General features: G+C 34.8%; 2 protein-coding genes and 1 long non-coding RNA gene across 3 annotated transcripts in view; 1 reads left to right on the top strand and 2 right to left on the bottom strand.

The window, feature by feature from the left end:
- Positions 1-9,262, bottom strand: part of LOC125053519 (flotillin-2) — a 177,631-nt gene that overhangs the window by 91,962 nt on the left and 76,407 nt on the right. The window lies entirely within an intron of this gene.
- LOC125053516 (glucose dehydrogenase [FAD, quinone]-like) lies at positions 52-2,434 on the top strand. Its single transcript, XM_047654887.1, has 2 exons — positions 52-192; positions 570-2,434. Exons 1-2 carry the CDS (start codon positions 52-54, stop codon positions 2,277-2,279), a joined length of 1,851 nt encoding a protein of 616 aa, XP_047510843.1. The 3' UTR covers positions 2,280-2,434.
- On the bottom strand, positions 5,724-7,135 carry LOC125053524. Its single transcript, XR_007117590.1, has 2 exons — positions 6,711-7,135; positions 5,724-6,552 (listed from the first exon to the last, which is right to left on the bottom strand). It is a non-coding gene; the product is annotated as an uncharacterized LOC125053524 (long non-coding RNA).

Here is a 9,262-nt window from a genome sequence, read left to right as displayed (position 1 = left end):
AGGATAAGTTGTAAATATTAGTAAGGTAGTAAATGTATTGGGAATTTAATAATGGAGGCGGCTGGAGCATTGGCGAGCTTGGCACCATCGCCTATCACCGTGCTAGGTCTGATACCACTCCTGGCTCTCGGGATTACGTATTTCAGATATCAGCAATTCGATCCAGAATCTTACATAGCAGATTTAAACACTGTGAGTATTATGTCATCATGTATATTTTTTGGACCGTTAAATACACTGTTAACTGTAGTAGTTGATTACAGTTTTTTAATAAAAAATTAAATATACGGACTACACTTTCTTATGTAGTGGATAATAAATTGTAAAACCTATATATATATTTTTTAAAGAAAATAAAGCATTTTAATTTTAATCTTCGTGTTAATTTTTTGTAAATAATAATATCTTAAAATATCATTTGAGATCACGAATGCAACTCTAATGAGTAAAATCAAATTAATGTTAACTAAATTATATCAAATTAACAATAATTAACGAAATTTAAAAGAGATCCGCATATAGGAACTTTAGACTGTTTTTCTAAAATTGTTTTAATTCATTTATTTCAGATTATGCCGATCTACGACTTCGTGATTGTGGGCGGAGGTTCAGCAGGCGCTGTGGTCGCATCTCGACTGTCAGAAGTAGGCAACTGGACAGTATTACTACTGGAGGCTGGGCAAGATGAAAACGAAATTTCTGATATCCCTGCATTGGCCGGCTACACACAGCTCTCTGAGATGGACTGGAAATTTCAAACAACTCCCTCTCACAACCGCTCATATTGTTTAGCTATGAACGGCGATCGCTGCAACTGGCCTCGAGGCAAAGTCCTCGGCGGTTCCAGCGTACTCAATGCTATGGTGTATGTAAGAGGTAACAGAAACGACTATGATCTTTGGGAAGCTCTCGGAAACCAAGGCTGGTCGTACGATCAAGTACTACCATATTTTCTTAAGTCAGAGGACAATCGAAATCCGTACTTGGCAGACACTCCTTATCATGGCACTGGCGGATATCTAACTGTACAGGAGGCTCCGTGGCGTACACCACTATCGGTGACTTTTTTAAAAGGCGGTATGGAACTGGGTTACGAATTTCGCGATATTAACGGCGCGAAACAAACCGGTTTCATGTTGACCCAAGCGACTATGCGTCGTGGGAGTAGGTGCAGTACGGCCAAAGCTTTTATCAGACCGGTTCGTCATAGAGAGAACTTACATGTCGCTTTAGGTTCGCAAGTCACGAGACTGTTGATCAACCCCGTCAAAAAGCAAGCATACGGAGTTGAATTCTTCCGCAATGGCGAACGTCATAAAGTCAGAATCAAGCGAGAAGTCATAATGTCTGCCGGTGCCCTCGCAAGTCCTCAAATACTCATGCTTAGCGGGATCGGGCCTGCGGAACATTTGAAGGAACACAACATCCCTGTTATAGCTAATTTAAAGGTTGGGCACAACTTGCAAGACCACGTCGGGTTAGGCGGTTTAACATTCGTCGTCAATAAGCCTGTTACATTTAAAAAAGACAGATTCCAATCTCTCTCCGTCGCCATGGACTACATTTTACATGAAAAGGGACCAATGACCACACAAGGTGTGGAGGGATTAGCCTTCGTCAATACAAAATACGCTCCTACTTCCGGTAATTGGCCCGATATACAATTTCACTTCGCACCAAGTTCAGTGAACTCAGACGGCGGCGAGCAAATACGGAAAATTCTCAATATACGTGATAGAGTGTACAATACAGTGTACAAGCCGATAGAAAGCGCTGAAACCTGGACGATACTTCCACTACTATTGCGCCCAAAAAGCACTGGATGGATAAAATTGAAAAGCCGTAATCCATTCCAACCTCCCTCGATTGAGCCTAATTACTTCGCTTATAAGGAGGACATACAAGTTTTAACAGAAGGTATTAAGATCGCCTTTGCCCTGTCAAACACAACAGCATTCCAGCGATACGGGTCGCGACCCCATACAATTCCTCTGCCTGGGTGCCAACACCACCCCCTATTCAGCGACGAATATTGGGAGTGCTGCTTAAAACATTTCACATTCACAATATACCATCCAACCAGTACGTGTAAAATGGGCCCGAAGTATGACCAAAGTGCGGTAGTTGATGCGAGATTACGTGTCCATGGGGTTGCCAATTTAAGAGTGGTGGACGCAAGCATCATGCCCACAATTATAAGTGGCAACCCCAATGCTCCAGTGATTATGATAGCTGAGAAAGCATCAGATATGATCAAAGAAGACTGGCTTGTGTTATGACCGTGTTGAGTGATAAAAACTGAAAGTGTTAGTTCTAAACAAATATTTATGTCACAAAGTACTTTACGTTGTTTATTACAAAACAAATATTGTTAAGTATGTACATAATAGTATACGTACTCGTTAATATTTTAAATAAATAATTGTTACATTTATTTTTCTTTTATTTACCAGTTAAATATGTTTTAGGTAAATTTGCACCTTAGATAGGCTAAGAAGAAAAATAGCCGATATTCGTTGCTCCATGCTGTTATATAAACTATTGAAATTTGAAATTCAAAAAGCCACAGGCACTATCATATGAAACTAACTTTTATTTCGTGTCTGAATGCTTTAAAAAAGAGATATTACGTATATATCTTGTACTATACCGTTATGTTATGCTATGCTCTGTTTACACGTAACTCAGTGAATAGCTATTTCTAATTAAACCAAAAGGTAACTTAATTTAGGGCAAATTTATAAAGTATAAGCAAGTTGATTAGATAAATTCGTATCGCTAGTAGTAGTAGTAGTATTCAAAAATACACATAAGTTCTGTATAATGTGAGATAAGTCCTGGCGCCAACTTTTTTAATCACCGCACGGCAGAAATCTTACAACTAAAAAATTAAATATGTACTAAGAAACGTAGTAATGCACTGAAACTATTACATGATTTTATATTAAACCAATAACTTAAAACAATATGGAAAATAATGGGTTTGAACCTACAGTTTCTGCATTACCTACTATAGAAACAAAACCATATTAATATGGGAAACATTTTTTGGTTTGCTATAGCGCCATCTATCGCGGATAGTCCCAACTACGTTAAAATAACAAAAGCACCTGTTAGAAGCCATGTTAAAGTTGTTTATAATAACACTAGAGGGCGCTATCCAACAAATGTATCAGACGATAACGAAAAATTATTTAAATCTAGAACACATTGCACACATCATAAATAACAAAAACGAATGATACATTTATTTAAATTTAAAGAACTTAGTAATTTAAATTTGTTAATTAAAGAACATATCTCGTAGTATAGAAAATATCTAGAACACAAAACCTTCATGCTTAAGGAATATTAGGATAAAAACAATATCCTTGCTTTCGAAGGCACAGATCAAGTATTTAGGAACAATAATACGAAGTAAACCTTTTTTATCAGTAACTATTTTGTAAACATAAAACCATAGACTAAACATTCGTATGTCTCTCGTCCTAAGCCGCTCTCACCAATTGAGCAAGCGGGTATTTCTGTACTCAACATTTCGTTTAACACTTCGTATACATAAGGAAGTTAGTAACACATGTCATAGTTATGTAAGTGATCAAATAATAGGTCGCATGACCCAGTGACATTTCCGGTATAAGTAAAACTAGGTCTATACCTATGAGCCTATGCTCAAAAGTGAGCCAAATAGTATTATAGGTCTTTATGGCAAAAATTAGATTACAAAAGCTACTATGACAAGTTTTTATAAACACGATAACTTCAATCTTTGAGAGCTCGAAAGAGGTCATTTAATATTTATATATAAAATTTTCGTGTCACAATGTTCGTTCCCTTACTCCTACTACGCCGTTACTCCGAAACGGCTCGACCGATTCTTATGAAATTTTTTATGCATAATCAGTAAGTCTGAGAATCGGCTTCTATCTTTTAAACTTCTAAGTGATAAGAAAAAAAAATTGTGGAAAAAAAATTGTTTTATTATGTGACATAAATAAAATACATGCAACCCTTAATTTTCACCCCTCTACGATCAACCCCTATTTTTTATTTGTTAATTAAAACTTATGAAAAACCTAAAAAAAAAACATTTCGGAAAACTGAACATTCTCTGGTGTAGCATAGCAAAATATTCCATGTGTGTGCTAAAAAGGTAGGCTAAGTAAAATCACATTAAGGAGAAACGAAGTTCGCGGGGGCAGCTATTCTTTCTATAAAAATCTGTAATGGTTAGGTTAGTGGTTTCTATATTCGAACGATATAATATGTCGTGCCTCCGTCCGTTCTAAATTCTAAAAACGCAGCGCTTTATAAGTTTTTCATACAAAAATTAATCATAACTTTTTTTTTACAACTATTAGATTTTACGTATTCTTCGGCATCATACTTTACTGTACTTTTAAACTTGAAATAAACGAAAAGTAGGTTAATCCATTCTTGTTCATCATGTCACTAAAGCCAAATCACCTAGTTCGTAACCTACGTGGTGCGGCTCACGAACTCACTAGGTATTCGAGGTCGAAAATACCAAAAGTAATTACCTACTGAAAATTGAAAATGCACTTTTTTTTTGAGTGCACTTCATTTACAAAAAGGGCTATATTATATTATTCAGTAAATCCGAAAAAATATTGAATAAGTAATAATTAGTCTGTTGTGGTCTGTTAAAGCTTTTATTCTTAAGCAATTTATTCTTCTTATTCATTAGAGACAAAATATTAAAATTATATATGTATTTAATATCGGATCGCTAAATAAAATCTAAATATGTTAACTTTGTTGGCGTATACAGTTCAAATATACTTCATAAAAGAAAACGAGATAATTAGATAATAATTAAGGTGACTAGTGTTTTACTTATACATATATACATTTTTATATACTGCGTTTTATTTTACATAACATGTAAGGAAAATACCTGAAGTGGTTAAGCGTATCTATTTGACAAACAGATGATCAGCCTTCTCTACCTGAACACGCCGTCGACTTAGGGTGAGATCTATAGTCCGCACTTGGACTTTGCTCTGACTTAACTATCGAGCTAAGACACAGTCGGTATTTATAGAGCAAACTGCGAATCTCTCCGAGTGTTGGCTTAGCTTAATCCCAAGTCCACGAAATCGACGACTTACCAAAAACTTTGACTATAAGCCTAACAAAAATAATGGCCTAAAATTTGCTTTACCATCATATCTTTTACTGGACTTTTATTTTTGTCGGTTTTTAATGAACGGTGTTGCCATTTTGTATCGGAGTTCCATAGACTTTGGGAAAAATAGAATTTGAATTCAAAGAAATTATAAATGATCTTGATAAATACCTATGAAATGCATGAATTAAAATAATTACACATTATTATGGTATCTATTGTTGTTTATTTACATTATTTATATAAGTGTTCAACCCCATTTTTGAGAGATCTTATAAATAACTGGTGTGATATCGTATCTGTCACCTGGCAGCCCTGGCATATTATAGTGACAACGAAATTCAAACTATAACCTAACCGATGACTCTCGCTTCACATCTGTTATTTTCGTTTCCCTGAATCTTCTACCATTTATTACCTGACTACCCTAAAAAATTTGAGATAGGAGTGGAACATATAAAATTAAAAAATCTGTTAGAAATAGAATTTCTTCAACAAAAATATAAATTAGTATTAGAAATATGTATTACACTCAAAAAAAGAATCAGAAAATAAATGTTTAAAATGAAACAAGTTTTGTTTTGATATTCTTTATTACCGAACAAATTACCTAGTTAAATTGTGCAATCACAGATTGCCGGAATGCTAGACCTGTAGGAGATCTTTCATTGTTTCTGTGTTACTCAACTTCTGCTGTCAGCAAGATCACCATCATCATAAGCATAGGGGATGCTTATGACTCTATATACCTATATTATGCAATACAGCACAAGCTATAATTATATATAACTAGTATATTTTGTCAATTTTGACAGTAGTCCTAGCTGTAAACATGGAAATTTCCTTTTCTACACTCCGAAAACCCTTTCAACAATATGCCTAGTTCTTATTTGAGAATAATTATAATTATTGTCAGCTCTTGTCGTTGGATATAAAAGTGTTGTTAACATGAAGTTAAGTGCCGGATAACCGCTGTCACCTACTAAAACTCCTTCTAGTTCACCATTTAGCAGCCTTGCATACGCCTGGCAGTTTCTAAATATCCTGCTGTCGTGTGAACTGCCAGGCCACCTGGTCACTATATCAAATATTTCCATATCAGGCCCTATTATTGCTTGCACATTTACAGAAAATTACCCTTTTTTATTTCTGTATGCTTCAGAGTGAGCGATACCTTTGGGTCTATTAATTTTTATATGGGTGCAGTCAATAGCTCTGATTATACTGTTTAGGTCATGGTGAGTATTAGATCTTATTAATTCTTCAAACTTCCTTTTGGCTGTGTTCATATTTCTTGGAAAATTTACAAATCTAGGAAGTAATTTACTCAACTCTGCAGAGACTTTATTTATAATTAAACAGACTGTAGATTGGCTTATTCTGTTCAGATCACCACACACCATCTGTAATGTCAATGAATTATTATTAGTTACATATATGTTTCTGAAAGTCAGAAGACAAATGTCTTCAACATATAATGTATTTAAAATCATTTGAGAATACATAGGTACCTATAATATTCAAATCGAAAAACCATACATATTTATGAACACAATATTACCTGAAAACATCCAGTTGCATTTTTATGCCTTAATGCAAAAAGTATTTGCAATTGCGGTAGGTTTGGCGATCCTCTGTTGTTATAAGGTTGCAAGTTTGTAATGATCAGTGGCAGGATCACATTTAATACCGTGTGTTTCAAAATACGGTTCCTTCTTTTGAATTCATTCTCACCGTACAGGATGGAAGGATTTTGGTTGTATTCGTTCCGAACATATACAACACTTTAGGCAAAATTTTCAATTGTTGATATTTGATACAAGTGCTCTGTTGCTGTTGTCAAAACAATGCGATCCGTTCTACGTAACAAAATTATTGTCATCTTTAAATAATTAATACATTTTCTAAAGGTTACTCGTAAATTTCTAGTTATTGCAATAATAAAATAAATGAATACATAAATAACAATAAATTGAAGATATATGTGTACCGTTTTAGATGTTTAAATATTTGTTATTGTTTACTTTTTTAAAGGATAATAAACAAAGTATTGCATGAACTGAAACATCAATTTGTATTTTGACATTTGCTGTCTTAGCTTGGGCTTAGCTTAATCTCACCGTTAAAATGTCTATAAATACGAAATCATAGTTTAACCTTAGTGTACACTAAGCAAAGTTTTTCGTAAGGTAAGTCTGAGCAAAGTCCAAGTGCGGACTATAGATCTCACCCTTAGTGTCTAAAGCTTAAGTTTCCTAGAAAAGCGGTGCGGTTAACTAACGGCCGTCATTTTACGGTTGTTTATAACAGCCGTCGTTACTTTTAAACATAATGCAAAAAAACAATCATATTTTACGCTACGCTACTTGACGTTACGCCGTCATGCAAATGACAGCACCGCTATTTGACGTTACGGTGACACTCAACGTTCTCTAGAAAACCTACTCCGATGTTATTTATAGACAATGTATGGGTGACGTCACCCTACGTTACATTACGGACGTTAGATAACGGCACCGGTTTTCTAGACAACCTAAGCTTAAGGCCTGCTGTTTCTTAACGATGTTTTCCTTCAGCGTATGAGCAAGTGTTTAATACCCACATAGAAAGATAATTCCACTACCCCAACACTGCTCTTTATAAATACACTACAATAAACTGTCTTCCTAAAGAAACATTATGCCTAGTTCCATACAAATAGCTATCATCACGTGTCTTAGCGAATACTACAATTATATAATACAATAATAAAAGATGACCCAGTAGCATATAAATTCATCTCACAACCCTACAGCCGTATGTGGCATAGCTGGGCATGGTTACAATCGCATAGGCACATTCGCAATACCGTGTGATGTTGCGTGGTCTCACATCGGGGCCACCAATGCTGGCACTCACGTACGCCGAATTATATAAGATCATTTTACGCAAAATCAACTAGACGTATCGATTGAGTTCTTTTGTTTCTCCAAATATGTATTTTTGTTATGACTTGTTTGAAAGTATAAATACAACTGTAGATTTATTACGTCCGTTCAGGAAGATGATTTAATACTCGAATTGTTTAAGCCATCGCGGAATATGCTTTAAGGAGTATTAAGAAGTGTGTCATGGACACACCCACATACACACCCACGTATATATCCTGACTTACACACCATCACCCTTTTTTTCGAAAATATGGAATAGATAATTATCTATTCCATATTTGACTGTATTTTTTGTATAATTTAAGTTAGCTGTAGGAGTACGAAATAAATACATATATATTTTTATATGAAATGCACATGGGGTATATAAATAACGCTTATTTCATATACGTATATAGAAACTAAGGTATGACGAACGTATTTCGCATGGTTCAACGATTGTTTTAAAACTTGTGTTTGTCGCGCTGAAATTTGGAGCACTACACTTTACAGTTTAGCAAAAAGCGCTGGGTCATAATTAAATGTATCAGATACAATATATAAAATATTCTACACTATTTTAATTTGGTGAAAAAACATATTCAAAAGACCTGCCAAGGAGTAAGGGGATGGTGTACACACATACAATCTGTATGGCCTCTTTCCCACCCACATAGCGTCATAAGTAAGTAATCTAATAGTTTGATAGTTAATATTAGTTTGATATTTCTGTAAATAGTCCAGTAAGTATCCCTTTGCATCCTCCCTTGCATCTAATCGTATCGTATATGTTTAATGAAAAATCATTTAATTATTCTGCACGAAGTGCAACACTATCATCGGAGAAGCATGTTACAAATTTCAAGCTGTTAAGTATGTACTGTTAAAAATTCACGAATACAAAAAAAAACCAATCAGGAACAATATATCAAGGGCCCAATCAGGTGTGACAACATTGCCGTTAGTTTTATTATTATTCTCCTTCAGGCTAGACTCGTTAGACGTTAAGCCACAACGTCTTATCGTATAAATATTAGGTCCTTACATATGAACACTTTGACCTCTCCTTTGATATCTCCTCTTTGGTTAGAAATTCAAGATTCAATTTTTACAGCTATTTTCTCGAGCATTTGTTTTTCGATTACCGATTCATTTCATTTCCCCGCTTTTATTTTTTTTCTATGCGTCACTCTATTTATAAAAT

Source organism: Pieris napi, chromosome 11 (assembly GCF_905475465.1).
Source record: "Pieris napi chromosome 11, ilPieNapi1.2, whole genome shotgun sequence".
In the NCBI taxonomy this organism is placed as follows: domain Eukaryota; kingdom Metazoa; phylum Arthropoda; class Insecta; order Lepidoptera; family Pieridae; genus Pieris; species Pieris napi.
Note: the sequence above shows the minus strand (reverse complement) of the source record. Positions and strands in the feature narration are given on the sequence as shown.